This window comes from Tenrec ecaudatus, chromosome 8, assembly GCF_050624435.1.
Source record: "Tenrec ecaudatus isolate mTenEca1 chromosome 8, mTenEca1.hap1, whole genome shotgun sequence".
NCBI lineage: Eukaryota > Metazoa > Chordata > Mammalia > Afrosoricida > Tenrecidae > Tenrec > Tenrec ecaudatus.
In genome coordinates, this window is record NC_134537.1 from 479,323 (window position 1) to 506,432 (window position 27,110).

General features: G+C 44.4%; 2 protein-coding genes and 1 pseudogene across 4 annotated transcripts in view; all 3 read right to left on the minus strand.

The window, feature by feature from the left end:
• The window catches only part of PLOD2 (procollagen-lysine,2-oxoglutarate 5-dioxygenase 2), a 127,288-nt gene extending 126,222 nt beyond the window's left edge, over positions 1-1,066 (minus strand). Inside the window, exon 1 of one of the 2 annotated variants that reach the window (XM_075555897.1) lies at positions 764-1,066. In XM_075555897.1, the coding sequence (XP_075412012.1) occupies positions 764-878 (115 nt within the window). In that variant the 5' untranslated portion in view covers positions 879-1,066. The remainder of the gene's footprint in view (positions 1-763) is intronic. The other variant, XM_075555896.1, reaches the window with a different exon arrangement.
• Positions 1,067-18,833: 17,767 nt separating this feature from the next.
• LOC142454621 (methionine-R-sulfoxide reductase B1 pseudogene) lies at positions 18,834-26,183 on the minus strand (annotated as a pseudogene).
• Positions 24,467-27,110, minus strand: part of PLSCR4 (phospholipid scramblase 4) — a 47,789-nt gene continuing 45,145 nt past the window's right edge. For both annotated transcript variants that reach the window (XM_075555899.1, XM_075555898.1), the window contains exon 9: positions 24,467-26,647. In XM_075555899.1, coding sequence (XP_075412014.1) covers positions 26,600-26,647 — 48 coding nt within the window. In that variant the 3' untranslated portion in view covers positions 24,467-26,599. The remainder of the gene's footprint in view (positions 26,648-27,110) is intronic.

Here is a 27,110-nt window from a genome sequence, read left to right on the forward strand (position 1 = left end):
ATCCGCTTCCTGGCGATGGTTTTGGTTTGGTGGCTTGTAGCAGCCAGGGCGCGAAAGTGGCAACCCCCACGAATTTCTTAAGTGGCTGAAACGTGTCTCGACAAATTAATCCGACTTAATATACAAAACTTTAGTTTTTCGTGAACGTCAATAGACTATTGGCTGCAGTCACAGCTTTTGAAACAAGAAACAAACAGGATCAGGCTTAGAAAAAGGAGGGGTGTGTTGGGGGGTGGGAGGCGGGAGTGTGTGTGTGTGTGTCATTGCGTCCTCCTACTCGTGTGTGTGTGTGTGTGTGTGTCACTGCTGTGTGCCCACTGCTTCCCCGCACCCCCGCCTGCCGTAAATCCCCATAGAGGTTTTCAGCGTTGTTTCTGGCAAGAGGATGGCCGCTACCTGAGGCGCTGGAAGGAAGGTGTCACCATCAATCAGAAAGTACACCAAGCCCCGCGCGGAAGTCACGGCGGGTGCCTGGGCCTCGTCCAAAGAGCTGTTTCATGCCAACAGCGGGAGAGCAGAGAGAATAGCTGGAAGGTGGTGGCGCCAGGGGTAAAGCACTCTCCAGAGGAAACCCCAAATCACGCGAAAGGGAAGCCTCACGCGCTCGGCTCCCTGAGGGGTCCCCAGAACGCGCGCGGGCACCCCGCCCAGACCTCGCGGGTCCAGGGAGCGCTAAGCCCCCGCCCGTTACCCCGAAGGCCAGCGCGCGGGGGCGGCGGGCGGATGAATGAGGTGCCCAGCCGGCCGGGCGGCGCGGACTGACCTGCGGGGATGCCGGCGCGCGTGTCCGAGTCCGTGTCCGCGCCCAGGCAGGCGTCCCGGGGGCGGAGGGCGAGCGCCAGCCAGAGCAGCGCGAACCTCCCGGCGCACCGCCCCATCTTCGGCCCCAAGGCCCGCGCAGGTCGGGCACCCACGCCCCTGCGGCGACGCACTTCTCGCGAGAGCGGGGCCCCTCGTCTTCCCCCGGCTGAGGGCGGCGCGCCGAGCGGGGACCCACGGACACGGCAAGCAGACGCGCGGGCCGAGGGCGCAGGGCGGCGGAGCCGGCGCCCGGCGCCGCGGGCTACTTATAGGCTGCGGGCGGGGGCGGGGGCGGCGACGGGGCGGGCCGCACCGGGCTATTGGCCGCCCGCTGACCCGCCGCGAGCGCCCTGCGGCTTCCGCTCGCCCCCGGCCGCCCGGGCCCGCCCAGGGGCCCGAGCGCGGCGGGCACCCTATTTAAGGAGCCGTCGGCGGCTACGTGGGGAGGCGCACGCCGCGCGGCGCTCGGCTGGGGCCGGGGAGGGCGCTCCGGAGACGCTCCCGGGCGCTGGGCTCGAACCCCTTCCCCCTCCTTCGCCCCCCTCCCCCCCAGCAGAAAAGTCAGAAGTCCGCCCCAGTCTTTTGGCAGAATGGAACCTAGCCTGACTCTAAAGCCGGAGACGCTTCATCCCTCACCCCCTAACAGGAGGCCGTCCGGGGCTGTTGTTCTTGCACTCTACCCCGAAAGGTTTTTTGTATAGTTCCGCGAACACCTCGACGTCCTTCGCCCGGCCCGGGAGGACCACACGCGCTCCAGGACTCGGGCTGGGAAGCCCGGCGGAGCGGACTGTGTCTGACAAGCTCGCTTCCGGCCCACGTGGAAAATTCCTCCCTTCTAGCGAGGTCCTCTGGGCCACTTCCAGGCTGCTCGCCTTCCCTGGCTTCCAGTTTTGACTCATGTCTGAGCGCATTCCGACGGTTTCTCCCCATTTTCATCACACTGTATCAAGCCTGCTGGTTAATCTGTCGCGACGGGTGGGGCTCAAGTGTGGCAGAGTTTTTTAAGCCTTCTTTCATGACGTGAGCTAGTGTGGAAGAAAGAAATCAGACTGGCAGCATTCAAGACTTCTACCGCTGCTCATCTTTCGACAGTGTTTTCATAAAGCATATTTGCACCAACACGCCATCCACCTACCCAGTCCCACTGCCATGGAGTGGACCCCACTCATAACGACCCTGTGTGACAAATTACTATTCTTCGTCCCGACGCTGTAAATCTTCCCCAGCGCAGAAACCCCCACCCTCCCCGGCCCCCAGGAGCAGCTGATGCATTAGGAACGCTGCTATTTCTGAACTGAAAACAAAAATATTGAACATCATACCTGCTGTCATGGACGCATGTTGCTCAACTTTAACTTGATGTCCACATGAAATGAGCACTAAATGGAAGTAATAAATGAATCTCAGGCTCATAGAGTCTTGGGTGGTTTTTTTTAAATCATTTTATTGGGGGTAGGAAAACCTGCAAAAAAAAAATGTTGAGTGGACAACAACATTTTAGAAAAAGAAGTTTTATTTCCTGGCCTAGAACTAAGCCCATCATCACTATTTTGCAAGTTTGGTCTCAGTGGGTTATTTTTTTGTTTTTGCTTTTTAAGGGAAGGAAAATTAGAGTTCAGAGCAGAGTAACAAAGCCGTGGAAAGTATGACCTGTGAGAATTAAATAAGGTTTATTTAGTCTGAACAAGAAGAACCATGGAATGGCCTCCTTCATGGCTTCCTTCCATGTGTGCCCAGCAGGATTCCATAAAAACAGACTGGAAGCAAATGAGTTTTCAGAGTCCCGGGGCTCTGCTAAATTTCATTTTCCAGAATTTCAAACATGGCCATTGTTCCTGAGTTCTACCAAACTTCTTGAACTTGACACCTACTTCCCCAAATCCCTTGTGTGTTCCAGTCGAGCGCTTTCATGGTTTGCACTTGGGTTTCTGCCACAGTCCTGATCTCACCGCAAGTGCATGTGTTTAAATCAGAGTCTCTCCGGATACTTCGGTTTTTCGCCTTTGGTGTTGAGTTACAAAGCCAGGTGTGTAAGGCTTGTACTTCCGAACAGCCAGGTTTTTCTATAGAAGTCCGAAGAAACTCTCATTCTGATTCCAGCTCCTTCCTGCCTGTTTCTTTCCAGCTGTCTGCTACGGCTTCTACTTGTGTTTTCCACTCCCACAAACTCAACATTGTCTTTAACTCCTCCAACCCAAATCCCATGTACAGATTCATTATCTCTAGTAATGATGGTACTGGTCTCAAACTCATATAGCCTTGAGTATTTTTTAATCATTTTGCCGGGGGCTTTTCCAGCTCTTATAACAATCCATATGTCAATTGTATCAATCACATGTGTGCATATGTTGCCATCATTTTCAAAGCATTTTATTTCTACTTGAGTCCTTGGGATCAGCTCCTCTTTTTTATATCTCTCTACTCCCCCCTTCAGCAGTAGTCGCATGTCTGTGCCACATATAACAGATTCTGCTGGCATCTGTCTTGCTCCCGATCTCATAATAGCCCTTTCCTATGAAATTAAAGCCTGTTTGCAAATGTGCACTCCCTAGTTGGGATGGAGAACCCAGTAAGCTAGATAGGCACATGTTGATTGTGTACTACAGAACATTCATTAATTTCCATATGTTCCCAGCCTGCTCTATTCATAGACACATATAGCAGCACCCGCCCCCCCCCCCGCCCCCCGTGATACAGGTCTCAGCGATAAATCAGGTTGGTATGCTCAGAAATGCTAAGGACAGCTGGTGAGATTTGACTCCCAAACAGCCATTTGATCGTTCGTGCATCTGTTCATGGTTTCCCTCTAGCTAGAATGATTTTCTCCAAACCTTTCTGCCTCTTTTCAGATGTCAACTTCTATAAGAACCCTGACTTCAGCACCTCCCTCTATTTGGCTGGCTTAGGTCCCTTGTTCCAGTCTTTCTTATCACCTTCAGTAAACCGTTCTCATTAACTGTCCCATGTTGTTCATTTTGCTATGTGATGATTTGCTTCTGAGACCATCTGTTTACTGAAGACACATTCCAAACATTTTTCATCAGTGCACGTACTACATGACTGGCATATAGTAGAATACATTCCTGTATGTAGTCATTCATTTGCTCATTACAAAATAATTTATTGAGTTTCTACTTGTGGTAGCTACATCATTTCATGTCAACTTGAAGATACATAAAAGTGAAGGAGTGGTGTTCAACCTGTCAATCAGGTCACAGCCTGATGGTGCATCCTTGCAGGCATGACCTTCTGTCTGGTGAGGAGGGACCAATGAACCACCACCCCTCCTCTGTGTCCAGACCTTCCTGCTTGCTGGACACCCTGGGAGCTGCCAGAGCACTGCCATGTTTTCAATGACATTAGATCCACATGGCTTTGTACCCAGTGGCCTGTGAGATTTCTGCATTCTGCATCATTGCATGTGACTGCATGAATCTGAGGAGGGACTTATGGAGTATGAGACTAAGGGACTTGAATTGGACTGGGCTGGGATGTATTCTTGATATATAATTACTTCTTCCTTATACCTATATGAATGTCACTGGATTGGTTTCTCTAGTCTCCCTGGCCTTACATACTACTGTATCTCAAGCATAGCTCTTCTTGTCCTTTTTAAGGGGTCAAGTTGGTTCTGATGCATAGTGACCCCATGTACAACAGAACAACACAATACCTGTCCCTGTGTCATCTTAGCAATCCTGGTTCTGTTTTCGTCCATTGTTGAAGCGATTGTGTCAATTCGTCTCATTGAGAGTCTGTCTCTTTTTCACTGATCCTCTGTTTCATGAAGAAATGACTCCTCCTGAGAGCAGGTTCAATGTTCATGAAGCAACATCTTGCATTGTCCCTACTAAGAAGCATGTGGGCTTTACTTCTTCCGCAACAGGCAGGTGCTTGTTCTCCTGGCAACCCTTGGTGCAGTTAATATGTATCACAAGCATCTCATCCAAAGCCGTTGGTTCCTTCTTCTTTGATCTTCTTGATTCATCATCTAGCTTCCTCGTGCATACAGGGCAGAAGAAAACACCATGGCTTGAGTCAGGCACACCTTAGCGCTCAAAATTGACACCATTATGTTTTAACCCCTTAAAGTGGTCTCTTGCAGCAAATTTGCTCAGTGATGTAGGCCACTTTAGTTCTTGATGGCTGCTTCCATGGGTGCTGATTATGGATCCAAGCAAAATGAAATTCCTGACCCCTTCAGTCTTTTCTCTGTTTCTCATTATGTTGTTTATTGGTCCAGGTGTGATCTTGACAACATTGAGCTGTGATGCCTACTGAAGGCTATAGCCTTTGATGTTCATCAGTTGGTTCTTCAGAAAGTAAGGTAGTGTCATCTGCATATCACAGGTGATTAATGAGCCTTTTCTCAGTCCTAATTTTATATCTTCATATAATCCAGTTTTTCAAATTATTTGCCCAGCATGAAGCTTGAACAAATATGGTGAAGGGATACAACTCTTGATTTTAAGCCATGCAGTGTCCCTATGTTCTGTTCAAACAAAGGTCTTCGGTCAAAGGTCTTTCTGTCTGTATGAGCATAATTAAGTGACCTGAAATTTCCATTCTTTGCATTGTTATCCTCAATTTATTAGAAGCTATATAGCCAAATAAACATTTTTCCTATGACTCTGCTTTTAGCACAAATCCATCTGATCTCAACAATGCTATCTCTCATTCCACATCTCTTCTAAATCCAGCTTGAATTTTCTGAGTTTCTCACCAGTGTGCTGCTTCTCTTGTTCTTTACTTATCTTCAGCACTATTCTAGACCCTGGTAAAATAAGTATATAAACAATTTATAAAAATGAAACAAAAAGCCCTACTCTTATGAGGACTTCATTCTCACCTGAAGAAAGAGTTAAGCATACTTTTGAAAGTATAGTATATAGTCTGTCAAATAGCTGTTAAACCACCAAGATGCACTGATATTAGGTCTGGTGTGTCTCGGTGGCCTCCCTCCCATATGGTTCAGTGCTGAGCTCGGTGACAACTAAAGCCGGAACTTAATAAGTTGAAAAGACATTTGAAAGGTTGTAGGTTGTGTGGTGATGACATGACATGGCGTGGCCTAGCGTTTGAAGAGAAGCATAGATTCCACTTTCTGGGCGAATGGAGTATTGGGGGTGAGTGGGGAACAGTCAATGCAAAGTAGAGGGCAATTCATAGGCTAATTGAGTGGTCCAAGAAAGAGATGGTGAATTCAATCAGGCTGATAGCAGTGAATACAAGTTTCTAGATAAATTTTGAATGTAGAGTAAAAAAATCATTAATTAAAAACCTGACAGTTTGAATGTGGGTGTAGCAGAAAATGTCAAAGAATATATACTCAATGAATACTTATCCACGAATGAGAAGTATATGCTTGGCATCACATGCAACAGTTTTGCGTGTGAAAGGGAAGGGACACTGAGATAACATAGATGAGAAGGGAAGCCAAGGGCAGAAACTGGTTGGTGGGTTCATACTGACCCTGTGGGAGGGACGGGACCATCACAGGCAGCAGAGGGGATTGATCAGGTCAGAACAATGGGAAACATTGACAGAAGAAAGGCTTGAAAAGTCATTGATTTTAGTGTTGGAGGCCTGGGTTTAAGATCAAAACTTTACATTGGGGCAGAGCCTGTGAACAGCTGGTGAGAGCACTGTGAGCGATCTCTCCATGTGCTTTTCAGAACTCCATCCACTCAAGCTTCTCCTGCAGGCGGACATCAAGAGTGCTTTCTCATGGTTGGGTGAGCCCATTACCACAAAGCTGCCCTTTGTATCTGAGAAAATCCGAACCCTCCTGATGCCCAGTGACTCTGTAGAAGTGCCCCTGTGGGGTTCCCGACTGCAACTCCTTTTTCTCCCGAGGAGCAGTGGATGGTTTTGAGCTGACTTACTCTGCCACCAGGCCTCCTTGTGCAGGGAAAGATGGCACAGCTTCTGGAAGTCCACCGGTTTTTCTTTTTAAAATATTCAGGCTGCACATTTAGGGAGCGATTTACAAGGCCTTCTCTACAAGAGCAGGATGTACTTTCAAACAAGACTAGCAAGAGAAAATACACGGAGCTGCTTAACAAATGGTAAGCAAACTCAGTACTTGCAGCCACAAAAGGATCCGTTTTTCACGGGTTGGGGGTGGCGGGGAGGAAGGTGTCCCGGACTTTTTAAGTGCTCTCCTGGTTCTTCTTCGTGTTCTGGAAGCGTTAGAACCCTTTCACATGCTGGCGCTCCCTCAGCACTCCCTGCCAAGGTCCCCTCTTCCTTTCAGACCTTGAACATGCTCATCTCCTTGTCTGAGCACACCTCCCTGGGTAGAGATCAGTTTGGAAACCTCGTACTTAAAGGGGTGTCCGCTGTACTATTAAACTCAGCCAAGTTCAAAGTAAGAAGAGCAAGCCCAGATAGCAAAATGCCAGACAGCACACGAAATTTCCGAAGATGAACGTAGCAGATGTTTCGTGATTCCTTGAAATGTCTGGAACAGAGTAGTCTAGTCCGTGAGTCACCCGATGGGGCCAGCGGGGGATGTTTGTGGTTTGTGTGTCCACTTTTCCGAACTTACTTTTTCTGTTCGTGGAACACTTGATGGCAAATGGACCCCTGAATGACGTGACCCGAAGTTGGCAATAATACATTGTCAAAAAACGGTGTGTTCCAAGGTGGTTCCTACTTATTATTCATGGCTCTCTGCCTTCCGGGTTTTCCTGAAGCCCCCTCCTCCTCACTCATTTTCAGGACCATTTAACCCCTCGCTCTAGAGTCACCGAGAGACAGATTTGCCCAGAAACCAATCGCACTGAAGAGTCCTTTACTTGGAAGGGTCCCTGTGCATATGAACATCTGGGAGTTTTACAAAATTCTAGGTGGGAGGAAAGCCAGGTTATAATCAACAAAGACTACTAAGAAAGTATTTCCCAGAAACTACCTCACGGGAATCTTAGAAAGAAGTCCTACGCTCCCAGATTCAGTCAACTGTCACTGCGTCTTTTCTCACTTCTCTGCCTTCTTTACCAATTGTAACAATGTGTTCCTTTCTCCTCAAGACCCTTAAAATGAACGTTTACGTCATCAGCTGTTATCCAATCATCCCCACGACCCAATGGGATCAGATCTTTGTGTGTTTTTAAACTGTTTGTTTTGGTAGTACGTGACCAGTCCTTTCTTCCTAGTTTGTTTTAGACTGCAAACTGTGCGGAAACGTCTTCAGCACCCTCCCATCACACCGAGACGTGGTGGTGACTGCCCTTGAGATGCTTTGGCCAGAAAGGCGGGCACCTATTATTGAACCACTGCTGACTCCCCAAGAGACCTTGATTCCTCGTTGTTCTATCCCTAGGGCAGGGTGCCCACACTTTGTCAGCGTGCGAGCTACTTATAAAATGATCTAGTCAAAATGATCTACCAGCTACAAATATGGAAAAAATATATTTATTTTTATTTATATATTACATTAATTCATAAATGCATTGAGAATGCTTCATATATACAATGTATATTTATGTACCTTGCATAATTGTATGCGTCCATTTTGCACAACACAATTAACTGTGCATTTTTTGTCATTACCTGAGTTTACTCTGATGACTTGTACTGAATGGAATGAGCCAGGGATGCACAGTCCGGCCAGTAGGTGCTGACAGCCAGCCTCAAGCACACTTCCAAATGAGCATCAGTCATGGTAGAACAGTATTTGGACTTAATGATCTTTATGTGGGAAAACGCTGACTCACATAAATAAGTAGAGCCGAATAATGCAGTCAAGGAGGTAGCACATTTTCTCATGTTTGGGTACTTTCCTGCTGCAAGTAAGTTCCAGAACTGCTCGTGCGCTCTGGACTTGAGCTGAATGTCGGCTTGTCGTGTCAAACTCTCCCATTCCATATGCAAGTGATAGGTTTTTGTCTTCTTACTTGGTCCAGCTCCCCCACCCCTTTTACTACCCTTTCTTACATTTAAGAGAAAAAAACCAAGGTCTGAAAATTGGCGATAACAGCTGGTCAGTTTTGCCGCACTTAATGCAGTTGTTTGCAAATGCGTTGGACACCTAAGATTGCATCTGATTGGCTGTACTGTATATCAGTGAAGTGGCGGGACTGATGATAGGTTTACGTCTATTTTTTTTAATGCTTTGCGATCTACCCACACTACATTTGCAATTGACTAGTAGATCATGATTCACGTATTGAGCACCCCTGCCCTAGAACCCAGAACGCCAAGTTCCATACCTCTCAGCATATGAAGTCTATGATTAATAACTCCTGGAGTTGAGCCGTCCTGAGACAAGTCTGTTGACCTGGTTACTCCGATTTTTCACTAATTGTTTTGTTACCGTGTCCCTTTGAGCGAAATACTTTTGTATACACCTTAGCTCAAGAAGCTGGATAACTATTTTCGATTCCTGTTAAATAGCTTAATTCATCTCTGACCAAGATATTTCCGGGTCTTCTCAGAGATCCCCAGAAACTAGAACTCAGTAGCTTTCCCCAAACTTTCTCAAGACCTCCTGCTGATTCTGCCTTCCTATTTGCTATTGGTGACTCTCCTCTGTAGCTTTCTGGTCTACTATTTCCAGTCATGGCAGAAGTGAATTTAGCATACGTATGTTACAACTGTCTGAATTAACCAGCATACTTTCAGCCATCTAATTAGATTGCTAAGTCACTTAAAAGTTAAGATTGCTAAGCAAACTTCAAGGATGTTACTTGAAATAAGCAGAGTCTAACTGAAAAAAAATAGAATTGCATTATGTAATAAAAATAGCTGTGTTTATATAACTGCACTATTAGTAAATTGTGACTCATACCAACCCTATATAGGACAGAACAGAGTTGCTCCATAAGGTTTGTGAGATTTTAAATCCTATAGGAGCAGATAGCCTCATCTTTTTCTTGAGAAAAGGCTGAACTGCCAACTTTTTGGTTAACAGCTAAAGGCTTAGTCACAGCACCATAGTGCTGCTCGTGAAAAGAACTCACTTGCTCACTTGTGGCCATCAGGTCAATTCTGACTCATAGTGACCCTGCAGGACAAGGGAGAATTGTACGTTCCCAAGACTAGCGCTCAGGGGAGCAGAGTCCTCATCTTTCTCCCAAGGAGTGGCTGATGCTTTCAAACTAATGACCCTGTGGTTAACAACCCAAAGTGTAAGCCACTATGCCATTGAGCTCCTTTATAAAAAGGAACAGAGAGAAAAAAGTAGCAAATTATATATTTTTGATCTTAAGGAAAATATATTCTATTAAAAATATGCTATGAAAATGCAGGACTATTTTGAATCTTTCATTGCGAAAATCTGGGGAATGCATTTTGTGACATATGTTAAAAAATATTTTTGCAATAGATTCCCAAGAAAGAGAATTACTAGTGTCCCAGTAGCACAAAATATAGCTTTCATTGGCCAACATGCCAGGCCACGCCCGTCCTCAGGCAACAGCCCAGAGTTGTTCGTTTTCCTTAGCGCTGTCATCATAGCCCCAGAAGGCATGGTCAGCACAGGTGTAAGTGCTGGCATTACAGGCACACCTCATAGAGTGAAGAATCACACGGCGATTCTTCAAAGTTTTGAAGACAACCATAATCAGACAGGCTGTGTGCTGACTATGCGTGCAAATTTTGTCTAGCATGTGTGAAATCTTCGGTGAACTCTCTGGAAGGTTCTCATTTTGTGAAGTTCTCCAATATTTTCCAGACACCATTTTGGTATCCAGAAGGTAGCTATTTACATTTTGGTGTCAGAAGGTAGCTATTTAGTGACTAGTCTCTACCTTATCTTTTTACTTCAATCAGAGTGTTTTTCTTAATTTCTAGTATTACTTTGTAAATGAGTGGTCCTCTCATCTCCTCCCCCGCCCCCTCTGCTAATTAATATGATTATTTGAAATTACAACTCAGATATAATCAATGCCAATTTTACTCAAAAGTATTTGTATATGTTATGAATATTTAAAATGTTTTAGATATGGACTAGACTGACAAGCAAATAATTATTTAATGAATATTTTTGAAGCAAGAGTTAGTTTTTCTTGAAACCCTTAAAGCTTCTACAACTGGGAAAGAAATATCAAGTCAATGACTTGAAAGGACCAGCCACTAAAAACAACAAATATCTCCTTTGAGTTAACTAGTTTGCCAATTAATTGCGTTCTACTGCCTAACTCCAAACAGAATTGTAAATAATGTTATTCATACAGCAAAATTGCCCAAAATCATTGACAAAGATGAAAAGTTCTCTTTTCTTTAGACCACAACTGGTTTCCTTAATGTAGGTGCACTGTCATTTACTCATTCAAGCAGCCAAGAAGTAGTTAATGTTCAGCTATTATGCTGAGTTCTGAGTCACTGTGACCCCATGTGCAGCAGCACAGAGCTGTCGGCTGCTGCACCATCCTCACAATTGTTGCTTTATTTGAGCCCATTATTGCCCCCCAACTTGTCAATCCAACTTGTTGAGGCTTTTTCTTCTTTTCACTGACCCTCTACGGTTATGATAAATTTTTCAAATGGCACTGTGTGTCATGTCTTTATTTAAATGCCAAATAGGGTTCTATTTTCAATTCTCACTATTGGCCCTTTTAGGAAGAACAGTGCAAAGCAAAGTAATATGTTTGTTTGGATACTTCACTTATCCAACAATTAGCCATAAAACTCCCCAAACCAAACTCTCTGCCATTGAGTCGATGCCTACTCAGAGCGACTCAGTAGTAGAACGGGTAGAACTGTCCTATGAGTTGCTGACACTATAATCTTTCCAAGAGTAGGAAGTGCTATCTTTGTATTCAGGCCAGCCTGTATCCCAAGCCTAACTGTGCCATCAATGCCTGTGACACTCTGGTCTGGATTCCTAATCTCTGGAACAAGCTGAGACTTATTATGGCACTTAGGAAGAGCTTAGTGTCAGGGCAGTGTCCAAGGTCAGTGTGTTCAGTCACTTAGGAAGGGCTTAGTGTCAGGGCAGTGTCCAAGGTCAGTGTGTTCAGTCACTTAGGAAGGGCTTAGTGTCCAAGGTCAGTGTGTTCAGTCACTTAGGAAGGGCTTAGTGTCAGGGCAGTGTCCAAGGACAGTGTGTTCAGTCACTTAGGAAGGGCTTAGTGTCAGGGCAGTGTCCAAGGACAGTGTGTTCAGTCACTTAGGAAGGGCTTAGTGTCAGGGCAGTGTCCAAGGACAGTGTGTTCAGTCACTTAGGAAGGGCTTAGTGTCAGGGCAGTGTCCAAGGTCAGTGTGTTCAGTCACTTAGGAAGGGCTTAGTGTCAGGGCAGTGTCCAAGTTCAGTGTGTTCAGTCACTTAGGAAGGGCTTAGTGTCAGGGCAGTGTGCAAGGACAGTGTGTTCAGTCACTTAGGAAGGGCTTAGTGTCAGGGCAGTGTCCAAGGACAGTGTGTTCAGTCACTTAGGAAGGGCTTAGTGTCAGGGCAGTGTCCAAGGTCAGTGTGTTCAGTCACTTAGGAAGGGCTTAGTGTCAGGGCAGTGTCCAAGGACAGTGTGTTCAGTCACTTAGGAAGGGCTTAGTGTCAGGGCAGTGTCCAAGGACAGTGTGTTCAGTCACTTAGGAAGGGCTTAGTGTCAGGGCAGTGTCCAAGGTCAGTGTGTTCAGTCACTTAGGAAGGGCTTAGTGTCAGGGCAGTGTCCAAGGTCAGTGTGTTCAGTCACTTAGGAAGGGCTTAGTGTCAGGGCAGTGTCCAAGTTCAGTGTGTTCAGTCACTTAGGAAGGGCTTAGTGTCAGGGCAGTGTGCAAGGACAGTGTGTTCAGTCACTTAGGAAGAGCTTAGTGTCAGGGCAGTGTCCAAGGACAGTGTGTTCAGTCACTTAGGAAGAGCTTAGTGTCAGGGCAGTGTCCAAGGTCAGTGTGTTCAGTCACTTAGGAAGGGCTTAGTGTCAGGGCAGTGTCCAAGGTCAGTGTGTTCAGTCACTTAGGAAGAGCTTAGTGTCAGGGCAGTGTCCAAGGTCAGTGTGTTCAGTCACTTAGGAAGAGCTTAGTGTCAGGGCAGTGTCCAAGGTCAGTGTGTTCAGTCTCTGGCTGTGTTTTTCTGCTCTTTGATTCTTGTAAGGGAACCAGTTTTTTACATCAGTCTGGGCTTTCCTTCTTGCTTAAGTTATTTGCCTCGGATCATCCCAAAAAACTTGCTCTGTCTTGTTTTTGTGCATGTTATTATCTCTGCAGGTCTGTCTAAATAAGATAGGCTGGAAGAACAATCTGGAGGAGAAAACAACGGGAACGACAGTTCCAGGGGGACATGGGAGAGGGGACAGTGGGGGGAAAGGTAGTGGTGTTAACAAACCCAGGGACAAGGGAACAACAAGTGATCCAAATTGGTGGTGAGATGGGTGTGGGAGGCCTGGTAGGGCATGATCAAGGGTAAGGTAACCAAGAGAATTGCTGAAACCCAGGTGGGGACTGAGCATGATAGTGGGACAGGAGGAAAGTCAAGGGAAATAGAGGAAAGAGTTAGGAGGAAAAGGGCATTTATAGAGGTCTAGATAAAGACATGTACTTATGCAAATATATTTATATATGAGGATGGGGAAATAGATCTATGTGTCTATGTTTATAAGCTTAGTATTAAGGTAGCAGAAGGACATTGGGCCTCCACTCAAGTACTCCCTCAATGCAAGAATACTTTCTCCTATGAAATTGGCATTCTATGATGCTCACCTTCCTGACACAACCGCTGAAGACAAAGTGGGTAAATAAGCAAATGTAGTGAAGAAAGCTGATGGTGCACAGCTATCAAAAGATATAGCATCTGGGGTCTTAAAAGCTTGAAGGTAAACAAGCTGCCATTTAGCTCAGAAGCAACAAAGTCCACATGGAAGAAGCACACCAGCCTGTGTGAACACGAGGTCCTGAAGGGATCAGTTATCAGGCATCAAAGAACAAAGTAATCATATTATTGGGCGTACACCTCCATGATATGATCGCAGAAGTAAATGCGTGCATAAGCAAATGTGGCGAAGAAAGCTGATGGTGCACAGCTATCAAAAGCTATAGCATCTGGAGTCTTACAGGCTTGAAAGTAAACAAGCATCCATCTAGCTCAGAAGCAACAAGGCCCACATGGAAGAAGCACACCAACCCGTGCAATCACGAGGTGTCGAAGGGATCAGGTATAAGGCATCATCAGAACAAAAAAAATCTTACCTTAGTCAATGAAGGGGGAAGTGCAGAGTAGAGACCCAAAGCCCATTTGTCAGCCACTGGCGATTCTCTTGCAAAGGGGTCTAGGGGAGGAGATGAGCCAGTCAAGATGCTATGCAACAATGAAAAATACAACTTTCCTCGAGTTTCTAAAAGTCCCCCCCCCCCACTATCATGATCCGAATTCTACCTTGCAAGTCTGGATAGACTAGAGGATGTACATTGGTAGAGATAGGAACTGGAAACACAGGGAATCCAGGGCAGATGATCCATTCAGGACCCATGGTGTGAGTGGCAATACTGGGAGGGTAGGGTATAGGGAGAGTGGGTTGGAAAGAGGGAACTGATTACAAGGATCTACATGTGACCTCCTCCCTGGGGGACGGACAACAGAAAAGTGGGTGAAGGGAGATGTCGGTCAGGGAAAGATATGACAAAATAATTATTTATAAATTATCAAGGGTTCATTAGGGAGGGGGGAGTGTGGAGGGAGGGGAAAAAATGAGGACCTGATGCCAGGGGCTTAAGTGAAGAGCCAATATTTTGAGAATGATGAGGGCAATGGATGTACAGATGTGCTTTACACAATTGATGAACTGATGTAATGGATTGTGATCAGAATTGTATGAACCCCTAATAAAACGATTAAAAAAAAAGAAAACAAAGAGAAAAAAAAAAGAATGCTCCTAGAGCAAGATTCTAACCTGTTCCTACCAGGATTTGGGAGCTCACTTATAGTTCCATGGAACTTCCTCTTCTACCAAATTATGAGAATCCTTGGTCTTTCTACTGCATTGCATTCTCTTCTGGTTTAATAACATTGTTTTGTTGAATTACAACTTCCAATTACATCTTGAGAAAAGGTATATGAAAAGTAAACATTTTGAAATTTTCTTAGCATATTCTCAAACTTTAAACAAGGAGTTTTATTGAATATAAAATGTCACACTGAATGTCACTTTCCTCTAGGATTTGAGGGGGGAAATGAATGAATTGTTCCATTGTCACAATGATTTTTGATGATTTGATGTGATGGTTACATAATCTGTTGTCAATTTAGAGGATTAAGAGTGAAGGGGTGGAGCAATAAATAGCTCACTGGAGGCAGGATGCACGCTCACTACCGGGGAGACGTAAGCAGCCGACAAGACACAAGGAGCTACGCTAGTGCCCTGAACTGGAGGAGCCACGTGGAGACCCCTGCTGGTGCTGAGATGCTTAAACCACCACTGAATCCACAAGACTTTCCACTCACTGGCTCGGAATCTTCCTGTTTTGGGCATAATTGCATGTGTTTTGTGAATCTGAAGAGGACTTTGTAGATTGGTATCAGACATATGGGCTAATATTGAACTAGAAATCTTTCAGGACTATCCTTACTACCCTTAAAGAATGAGCAGGTGCATTGTTGGAATAGAAAAAAATTCCTTGATAACAATTCAGTTTTCCATTTTCACTAATTCAGTTTTCCATTTTCTTCACAATTGCCTCTTGTAAACCTCTGTGATTTTCGCTGTGTTCTTTGAGAAAATCGATGAAGATTACATTTGGGTTAGAGAAGGGTTAAGAATGACCTACCATATGCAAGTCATACCATGTGCCCTGTTGGATGTGAGGGGTCTGAAGGCCTCACTGGTGAAGATAAAAGGTGAGAGTCATCAGCATGGATTACAACTCAGTGTAAACAAAACCCCAATTCTGACACCTGTATTGATAGACAACATCATGATAAACAGAAGAAAGCCGGGCATTGCCAAGGGCTTTGCCTTGCTCAGGTCCACAATCACTGCACAGGGAAGCAGGAGTCAAGAGATCAAAGGACACGCTGTGTTGATTAAATCTGCTCCACGGGTGTTGAAGGGCACGGATGCTCCTGTGAGGAGGAAAGTGTGCCTGACCCACGAGCTGGTGATTTCAACCACCTCCTGTGCATGTGAAAGTTGGACATTGAGTGAGGAACACCAAAGAAGAATCAATGCCACCGAATTATGTGGCTGGCAAAGAATAGTCAATGTACCACGATGGCCAAAGGAGCAAACAGACCTGTCTTAGAAGTGGGGCAGCAGGGATACTTCCTCTTAGGTACTTTGGACATATGATCAGGAGAGACCAGTTCTTAAAGCAGAGTGCAGAGGAAAAGAGGAAGGCTGATGAAAGATATCGATTGTTGCAGTGGCCGCAGCAATAATAGAAGAACATAACAACAATTGTGCGGATGGTGCAGGTCGGGGTCGTTTCCCGGGGCCACCGTAAGTTGGAACGAACTTGACCTCACCCACAGCAGCAACAACAACTGCCTCAGCATGCAGGGCGGGGGGAGAGATGCCCCCATCACCTCTGGAGCTCGGTGGGGCAGTGTTAACCAAAAGACTGCCTTCCAACCCACCAACGACTCCTATGGAGACTGGCGCTGCCCCAGAACGATTTACAGTGTTGGAATCTCTAGGGAGCGGATGGACTCCATCCTAGAAGGCTGTCGTGGGTCAGAAGCAACTCAATGTGGACGATGTTAGTTTTAGTTCATAGTTTTTTGAGCTGATTTTGCTGCTGAGGCTTTCAGGGTCAAGTCCCTGGAAGCTGCTGTTTTTATTGGATCTCTTTTTGAAGGCCCAGCAAGACTAGGTGAAGGATTTTGTTGGAAGAACTTGTCTGCAGCCATACACTGATTGCAGAGGCATGCCCAAATATTGTAAACAAACAAACAAACCCACAGACCTATGCATACATGAACTGGAACCCTAGCTGCCCTGCTCTTTGATTTACCCTCTTATGCATGTGCTTAATATTTTTCTCCTCTTCACTCTCTATTTTCAAATGTTATTTTCATTATTTGTGTAATTCTTCATGAAATTGTAATTACCTGCTTCAGGGTAGAGGCTATCCACAGAACCCTGTGCTTATATTTGGAGAAGCAGTAGTACATGCAGTCTCCTTCTCTATAGCAACTTTTTTTTTAAACCCACTCTTGTATAATTCATGTTTTCATTTCCATGTCACACTCTGTTGTTCTCAAATTTACCTGCCCATATATATTTTGTATTCACTGTTAAGTTTGTAGGACAGAAGCTTTATAAAATATATGCCTTGGCCTTTAGGTCACATACAAAAAATAATTAGTGGCTTTGTTCACTATGAAGTTGGAATGACATCTTCAACTTGGTAAATACTTAAAAAATGGCAGTACTAACTTCAAAATGAAAACGGTGGGCAGATAGCAGTGGGTGTGGAAGCTTGGGCACAGGGAACTCAGTCAAACTAACGAGCTGGCATTGTAGAAGGGAGCCAAACTTAAACAGATATAGCTTCTAAGTGGAATGCCAATGAGAAGCAAGTCATTCCTTGGATTGCAAGATAAAAAATAAACTCGATTATGAGGCAGGGTCTTGATGTCCTTCTCTAAAACCAGAAACAGCGCTGGCTCCTACCTTGTACTTCAAACTGGCTTCTCTAGACATGTGGACACACACCACCCATGCACATTTCCCCCTTTCATGACTTTGCCAGGCAGACTTTGAGGTTCTTCCCATAAGCTTGTCAGTGACTCAGCCTCCAAGTTGCATGACTTCATGCTTCCATCTAACCAAGGGAAGGCAACATGATGATTTCACAAATCCGCGATCCCCAGTTGCCGTGCCAGCAGCCACAGAAGGGGTACTTTGGTGGCTTGGCACTCTCCACCTCTCCTTTTCCCCCTTTAAAAACTATTGCTTACAGTTGGCCTGCTAACCAGGCATTTCTTTTCTATCTTGAGGATATTTCTGGGTCAGTTTGCTTCTGACTGAGCTTTCCAGTATAAAGCAAAGCAACTTCTGTGCCTCTTTCTCCTTTTTATTTTGTCCAACAGAAATGCTAGCAAACCCAAACCCACTGCCATCAAGTTGATTCTGGTTCATACTTACTGCTCTTCACTGCCATCGAGTCAGTGCCGACTCATGGTGACCCTGCTGGACAGGGTAGGACTGCCCCTGTGAACTCCCAGGACTGTAACTCTCCTGGAGCAGAATGCCCCTTCTTTCTCTGGAGGAGCGGCTAGTGATTTCGAACTGCAGTTATCGGGTCAATGTGTAGCCCCTATGAGTACCTTATTGTAACCCTCTATAACAGGGCTCCTCACGCTTTTTAAACAGGGGCCAGTTCACTGTCCCTCCGACCGTTGGAGGGCTGGATGATGGTTTTCAAAAACACTATGAACAAATTCCTATGCACACTGCACTTTTTTTTGAAGGGTGGAGATGGACCCAGTCATGGACACGGCAGCCTGCTGGGTCTCCTTCCTTTATTAGTTTCCAGCCCATCAGTTCAGAAAGTTGGAGAGGGTGAGGTGGGAGCAGGTGAGGCCGCTACCAGGAGCTCTGGACGTACTCTCTTGTGGCAGGCTTGGCAGGTACAGACTGTGGGACAAGACCTCCCGGGCCCCACCAGGGACTGGTAGGAAGACCATGGATCAGTGGCTGCTCTCCCACACAGATGGAGACCTGGGACTCAGGGGTTGTGCCATGGGCTTGCATGCCCCAGCAGGTCACAGACCATCAGTGCCCTGGTGAGCCCGGAAGAATTTGACCAGAGCGATTCATGCAGTGACCTGGCCGGAGCCGCCGACTGGGACATGGCCTTGTAGTGGTTGCATCTGCTCACACAACTTAGGGGGTCAACACGGGCCCTGGTGAGGGCTGGAGCCCCTTTGGGAATTGGGGCTTATAGGGGTGAGACCAGACAGGCAGGGAGGGGCCTCCAGGCTGAGGAGAGAAGCCAAGGGTGTTTTGTCTTTCAAGACACAGACACCCTAAGACCAGAGTCCCAGCCTGGAGCTTCGGAGGCCAAGATGAACCAGCCCTGGCCCCATCCTGGCACAGGGGTAGGGTCATCAGGAAACATTGCCCCCCCTCCCCCATCCAGCCCTCCCTGCCTGAAGGTCAGTAGGGTGTAGTTCTAAAGGGGGGTGACCCATACCTGTGGCTGCTTGGGGTTGGGCTGCCCGCTTTCTTCCCCTGGAAGGCAGATTTGTTGCCTTTAGGGATGAACTTCAGGGAGCTGCTGAATATTCAGAAGCTGGACTGCCCCTGCTTGGGGCCAGCATTGAGGAACTCATGGCCAAGCCAGTGACCGCATTTACCACAGGACACCTTAAAGGCATCATCAGGCTGATTGCGCTCGGGCGCTCGGCCACGCTGTCCTCGTGGACGGTCTCCGTGGAGGCTGGCCACGGCGACGAGTGCTGTACTTGGAGCGGCTGGAGAGCAGCTCACAGCCGCACTTGGCACACACGTAGACAGCGGGTTCACGGTGATTCTGGAAAACCTCGCCCCCGGAGAAGCTGCAGAAAGACACAGTGCTACCAGGTTCCGGTTCCGCTCGCACACTCCGACAGCTCCGAGTGCACCGACCCCACCGCACATATCTTATTTTGAAGTAAAAAAACAAAACGGGCAAAAACATCTGGCGGGCCGGATAAATGTCCTCGGCGGGCAGCATGTGGCCCGCGGGCCGTAGTTTGAGGACCCCTGCTCTATAAGGTTTCTGAGACTGTTAATAGTTACTAGGAGGAGACAGCCTCATTTTACTCCCTCAATTGGCTGTTGGCTTTGAACTGCTGGCCTTGTGGTTAGCAGCCCAATGGCTAACCCATGGTGCTATCAGAGTCACTTAAATATTTTGATAACTCCATCTTATTCAAATATTCTTATTCTAATGATCAAAATAAACTTCTATGAAAATAAGGCAGGCATTGCAAGATTAATTTTATAGATCAAAAATGCAGAACATAGGGCTTCATCTCTAGCCTAAGATGACTTAATTAGCAAAGCTTATTGCTGGACTCGGAGCAATGCCTGTGGTTCCACAGAGGCTGGTGCACTCAGTGATACGTTTCTGCTTTCCTCACCCCAGGGGACTTTCAGACACAGTTACCATGTAAGCATTTGATGTCACTGTATTATAATTTTGTTATCAGGAGAGGTGATCTGTGTGGGTAATGGAGAATTCTAAAAAAGGGAGTTTACAACTTGGCAGAGAGAAAAATCCTTCTTTCTCTTCGACAGACCATTTACAGGAGTCTGAGAGGATATTACCAATTCCCAGAGCAACGTCAGCCGGAACCTTGTCTAGTCCCCTCCTTTGTGCATTGGAACCAGGAGCTTAATCAAAGCTTAATCAAGAGCTTAATCAAAGGTGCTTAATGCTCCTTTGAGTCTGCGGATTCAGTAAGGTGTAGATTCGTTTCTGCTTTGGTTAGTTCCCATCGTGCTGAATCTAGTATTTAGGGCTAAAGAAGAGAGCGCGTTTTAGAAAGAAATACCGAGCGGGTGCTGCCTCCTATTGGGAACTTGTATTCGGCACCTCCCACCTCCCACCAGCCCCGCTCTGCTCTCCGGTAGGCAGGCAGCTTCCCCTCCAAGAGAGCAGCTCTACCCTTAACCTGTTCCTTTCCGTCCCGCTCCTTCGCTGGACTCACCCGCCTCACCCACAATGTCAACATCTGTTTCCTTTCCTAGGACAACCTTTATTTGAATAGTTTTTTCTAAAAGTGGTCTCAGACAAATATTTGTTATTCAGCCTCTTTTTAACACACCAGGGGCTGGGGGGCGGGGTGACCTGCAAAACAAGATATTTTTTATTCTAATTACTTCTCCCTTGCACCCTTCACCTTCCAATCCCTGCATAATCAAGAATTTCTAATACCTGTCTAATATCTAACATGATTTTCTTCTATTATAATGAAAACATTGAAGCTCAATGCTATCATGTGTTATGATTGTTAGCAAAGATAATTTGAGCAAGCACATTTATAAACCATTTCAGGAAAAAGCTGTTTCTCTACTTTCTCCAAATAAACTGATCTGTGCCTGGATTGTAGAAGAGCTGCCAGCATCATATTAAATGAAGAGAGTTTATCTAACTATAGAGTACTAGAAGCATCAAGCATCTTTGGAGAGAATCTGGAGTCTTTAATGTGATGATAGAAACAGGTGCCATCTAAAACTGAGTACATGTCGTCGCTAAGTGCGACCAAAAAGCAGTAATAGGTTCAAAGTGATATTTGATTGCTCTATTTATGTATGAGGCCCTTGAGCAGGGCAAACAGTTTGCACTCTCCTACGAATGAAAAAGTTGGTAGCTCGAATCTTTTCATGGCACCTTGAAGACAAGCCCGGTGACCTGTTAAACACAAAAGGTTACGGGCAGTTCTACTCTGTAACACCTGGAGTCAGCCTGGCAGAGCAGATGGCTTGGGGCCTAGTTAATTTTACGTTCTGTGTTGGGCTGCTAACCACAGGGCAGTGGTTCTAAACCATTAGCTGATCTGCTGGAGAAAGAGTCAGGGTAGGGTGCTGGGACGGGCGGGTAGGGTCCTACTTCTGTAAAGAGTTAGTCTTAGAAACCCACTCTGTGCCATAGGGTCGCTGTGAGTTAGAATTTACTTGATGGCATTGGGTTTGATTGGATATGAATATTTCATCTTCAAAATAATATGCTGTTTTAACAAATGCATTTTGCCCATTTTGGGCAACAGAGCAAATGATGTAATCTTGAAACCCTTTTGTTGTAAGACACCCAGGAAGTCTCCCTGAAGTATAACCCAAAGTTCTTTAAGTGAAAAATCGAACTCATAAGAAAGTAAGGTTAAAGAGGAGAAACATAAGTGAAGTGGCAGCGGAAAAGAAAAACGAAGGAATCTGAGTTCTGTCTAGAAGATGACACTTTCCTTGGCTTCCCTGAGGAGAAGGAGTTGGCGAAAGAATGCGGGTTCCCCCACCAAGGAGAGGCGGATGGCGAAGTCATCCAGGAGGAGTATTGATGCGGAGACCCCGATAAAGGGACCCCCTCGAAGGTGCACATCTGCACCCAGGAAGGACTCCAAAAAACCTCAAGCTGACAATTGTCAATTAAGAGGAATCTGTCTATTATGGTGTTTGGTTGTGGAGAAAATGTTACTTCAGATCCATAAGCAAGATCTGTCCTTGTTGTTTTGAGGTTCAGATTAAAAACACGCATGACTGTGGGTAACATCAAGCAGAAACAACATAAGGAACAGTTTCGCCCTGGTAACGTCTCTGAGGCACCCAGAGAGGTCTCCAAAAGAAAACCTCTCTGGAAACAGCACACCCGCAGACACAAACGGACTGGAGCTTCATGGTTTAGTCAGCCATACTCTGCACTTGGAAGCACATAAGGACTAGACCACTGTTTTTCTGCATTTCTGCTTTCCCAAATCTCCGTTTTAATACCGATAGAAACAAAGATAACACAGGTGGAAAGAGTCCTCGTTGAAAGGCTAGCCTAACCTCCGGAGCCAGCTGTCAGTCATGCTTTGCAGATCTACCTCACCTCAGTCTTCTCATATGTAAAATGGGAGTTATTTTAGTAATCTAACTCAGAGAATTGTTGTATGAGTTAAAAGTTAACATATGAAAAGTAATTCGAACCAGAATGAAGCCTGGCGTAGAAGAAACACTAAAATACGTTCATTACTCTTAGGACCACCACAATGCGTGTCCATGTGATTACAGGTCACAGTATCCCACCAATCCCATGAGACTTGTTTTCTCCTGATGTGCAGAGCTGCGCCTCCACCTGGCCTGGCAGTCAGTCACCAGGTAAACCCAGCAACGACTCAAATTAAAATGCACATGCTTTCGCACGTGTGTGAGAATTGCCAGACAATTTAATGAGTCACAGCTACATATCTAATTACAAAACATGGTTTTAGAATTTACTATTTAGTTATTTTTTAAAAATGGGGGTGGTGGTGTTTAGATAGTTTTATATGTAGAGGCGCTGCCACCAAGCCAGTCCACAATCCTCCTCCAAACCAGTTAGCACTCGCCATCCAGCTACTTCTGGAAACCAGGAAAATAACTGGGGTAAGGCAGGAAGTTGCTTCCCTAGGTTTCTGGTCCGGCTGGTCAGCTCTAACATTTTAACAGAAGAAACACCTCAGCACCTCATCGTCCTTCTCTTACTTGCTGATGAATTTCAACTTGATCCTCTAGAGATTAGGGTTGGCACCTTAACACATGACAGCTAAAAATAACAGATACATATTTGTTAGTAATATACTCTGCATTTATTTTATACTCGAGATTTGTGGTACTATTATTCACTGACTCACTTTATCTTTCCTAGACAATAATTACTTGTTTCTCTTGTCCTCTAGAACACAGAATATTGTACACATAGTAAAGTTGACATTCATTTAACAAATGTTCTTTGTCCCCCTTGGATGTATTGGACACTGTGTGCACTGCAATGAACACTCCATTTGGGTTATTTGGTGGAAATTTATTAAACTGCCCTCCATGAGTGCACCCCCATGCATTCAGCATGTGGACATGACTGTGAAGATACATCTTACTCATGTTTGCCTGGCAGTACAACACAACCTGCCTGACGTACCTGCACGACTAAATTGAACAGATATGATGCTGGTGAAAGACCTCTAACCAGAACTGGAAATGACGCTGCTGAAATGACCTCTAATGTCACTAGCCCACTAAACAAGCATCCATTACGGTCCTCAAGGGGGTGGATTCTGCTTGTTTGCAAGTCTGGGCCACACAATAGAATATCAGACCCTCCGTGCAATGACTGTGCATTTCGGCCACACAATAGAATATCAGACCCTCCGTGCAATGACTGTGCATTTTCCACCACTGCCTGCGTTTAGCTGTTGCTTAGTGAAGTAATTATGGATAGAGAAAAATACTAGAAAAGATGTTTTTTTCTCTTTCGGCTACTAATATTAGTCCTTCAAAATAGCTTCACCAATTGAATTTTTATGCATTTAGTAGACACTGATTGAATGCGTAACAGTGCTGCCATTCACCGTGGGGAATGCCACCATGCAGTAAGTATTCTCTACTGTCCCGTGGGATTTGACCCTTGGGATGCACTGTTTTTGTTTTTTCTTTTCTCTTCTGGAATCCAAGGCCTTCAGACCAATGGAAAACGCATTCTGTGGAAGCCAACCAAGTTACAGAAAAAAGGCTCATTCAAGAATTAGCTCAACTAGCCAAACAGCTGAATTTGATATCAGTTTATTAAATCAATAGAAGCAAGAGGCCATACCCCGAGAGCTACTCCACTCAGTTTCTTCTGTGACGTAATTTAACATCGCAGTAGCTGGAGAAGCCAGGTAGTCAACTTACCTGTTCATCATCATTTTATGCAATTTGTGGAGAGTATTCATTGTGAACAAAATTTTTAATGTCTTCAAAGATTTTTTGCAAATTCTAGCAGCTTGCTTGAATGCGCCTGATGCTAACACCCCTGTTAGAGAATTAGATGTATCTTAAATAAATATATCTGCAGTAAGCATTTATAAAAAACAAAGCTATGTCAGAAAGCTATTCACCAGTATGACAAAGTTACAGGATTCACTTCATTAGCATTACATTTACATAAGAAAGCAACGATCCTGAATGCACCTGAAAATGAAAACATCACTTCAAAAACCTGTCTGATAAAAAGTATTCAAAGATTCAATAACAAGTAAAGAAAGAAAAAAGACTGTTATCAAGCAATATTATGTTTATTTAAAAGTGAAAAAAATATGAAGCATGGCAATACAAAAATTTCATAAGATCATTGCTGCTTGTTTAAAACCAACCTCATCGTTTTGGCATACTGGAACACCATTAAGAAATACAGAAATTATATTATGAAGTATAGTATAAAATATACATTTTCTAAGAAATAGAAAGTGTCACTGTAAAAGACATATTAATACCACAAAAAACTTGAAGCAGACATTTGAATGTCATGACTGGTGCTAACTATATCTACATTTAGTATTAAGCAGCAGGTCTTCGTATGTAGGGAATACAGGTAAGTAGGTAACTGTTTTGAACTCTGTTTGTCACATTTTATATATAGAATGTCACACATAATTACAGGAAACCGAATGTGGGTCTGTTCAAGATTGTGACTATATTTCCAAATGTAAGGCAGAAGAGTCACTCTTTTAGACAGCACCAGACATCTTTAATTAGTAACATATAAAAATGAACATTACAAGACACTAAGTAAAACAACTCTTAACATGAACGGATGAGTACAATTGAAAAACAAAGCATCTTACTTTCATCTCAAAAAGAATTATGAGCTAAAGGCCTCATGCAGCCCAGAAAAACCACAGCTAAGAACACTCAGGCTTTAAAACTGTTACTCTCAGGCAGAATAACATACTCTGTCCCACATGCTGGCTGTGGTCAAAGAGCATATGCAGACAAAGAGCTAAGTGCAGAGAAGATGGGCTGAATAGCTAGAGCATATTTGATTACAGTCTTGGTTTATACAACCGAGTATAATTGGCATGACTATTTGTTAGCATAGAGATCCTAACTAGGCTTTACTGATACTGTGGATCACCAAGAAAGAACATGATTAGTTTTATTTTCTTCTTGAAATAGATACAGATTTATCTATTGTGTAAATAAAAAGGCAATGGAGCAATAGGAAGCCATGTCAGAATCTGTAGTTTTCTCTTTTATAAAGTGCTACACAGCAAGGTCACCTTAAACAATTTGAAAACAGAAACATCAATCACTGCCCTAGAACAGCACACAAATTTTCAAGGATCTTCTTGAATAAAAAAATAAGTGTCTTCTTCTTTGTGTTACATCAAATGAGAGACTAAGATGCCATAGACAATCTTAGAGAGCAGGCCCAACTTCTTTTTACATACGTTTGCATTTCATACTTCAGGCATCTCTGACCAAGAAAGGTTAAGTGCTATATTCATTGAAAGTCTCTGGTCAGGGCACTATCTATCTGGGGTGCAGCTTTGTCAGCTCGTTTCCTGCCAGTATGATCCTGTTTTTATACATACACAGCACCTGATTGTCTTTGATAATGAATGAGAGTACATACACTGTCAATATAAACCTTATACCCCCCCAAAAAAAGACAGGATTTATTTTGTAATGGAACCAAAGTTTATAAACTTTGCAAAAGGAGATTTTAATAATCTGAGTCCAAGTAAAATGTTCCTTGTACAGTAAAAAATATATAGTATTTCTATCATCCTTAAAGGAGCCTTCATAGTGCTGTCTATTAAAGTGTGGGGTCGCTGCTTCAAATGCATCCACCATCCACAGGAGAAGAGGAAGCTGTCTGCTCCCATCAAGACTGACACTTTGGGGACCTTACCGAGGGTCCCTATGGGTCAGAATCGACTCGATGGCAGCGAGTTTTGGGCTTTTGTTACAGGTGAAGAGCGGGGTCAGATTGGTCTGCAGTGACAGTAACGTCTCAGTGAAGGACATGTTGATGGACAGGAGAGGGGAGGGGATGGCTGAAGATGGGTACCACACTCATTTTTTCCCCACAAAGAGGCTCAAGAGAGTCATTCTTTTCCCATTATTTATTAGTGTGAAAGGTTTAGGACTCACTTTCCCATATCTTCTGCTTATTGATTGTTCAGGCCAATTGTGACTTTGTTCATGTAGTTAATGAGCAACAGCTTTTTCAGGGTGTACGCCTGCCTACCAAATAGATGGATGCTCAACATTGAATTTACCTTCTTTTACTCATACTCTTAATCCATCTGTCAAAGCTAACATCTTAAAAAATAACCCACAAAGCACAAAAACTCATTTGCAAATAACTGAGGGTTAACTGTAAACTCTTCCAAATAAAAAAATTTTTTTATTAACCATAATTTTGATTTTGCTGCATCCTTTTATGTTGTTGGATTCTGCTGCGGAGACCTCTCAAAATACATGAAGTCCTGGAAGTGGAAAAACAATAATAATGTACATGTAATAGCGATCAATTATTAGGTGTCTCATAAAAAATTTCATTTGATTTTATTAACAGTACTATTTTTTACAGGAGAACATGATCAGAATGAAATAATTTTTAAAGAGGAAGTACATTTAAATAATTACTAAATTATTTTTAGAAAAATAAGAATAATGTGGTTCTGTTTTTTAAAATAAATTAACATATGACACTGAAAAGTATTGTAGCAATTTTAAAATCAGTTTCTATAACTTTCAAGTGGGTGCAATTTATTGGTGAACAATTTATAAAGCAGAAATAATGACAAGCACTTCACTATACCAAATACGAAAACAGTACACAGAATATTATCCTTTTATCAAGCAATTATGGATTCAAGTTAAGAATAAATCCATCTACAGGAACCTTTATGAAGAGAATCTAATATGCGGAGCAGCAATTACAGACTT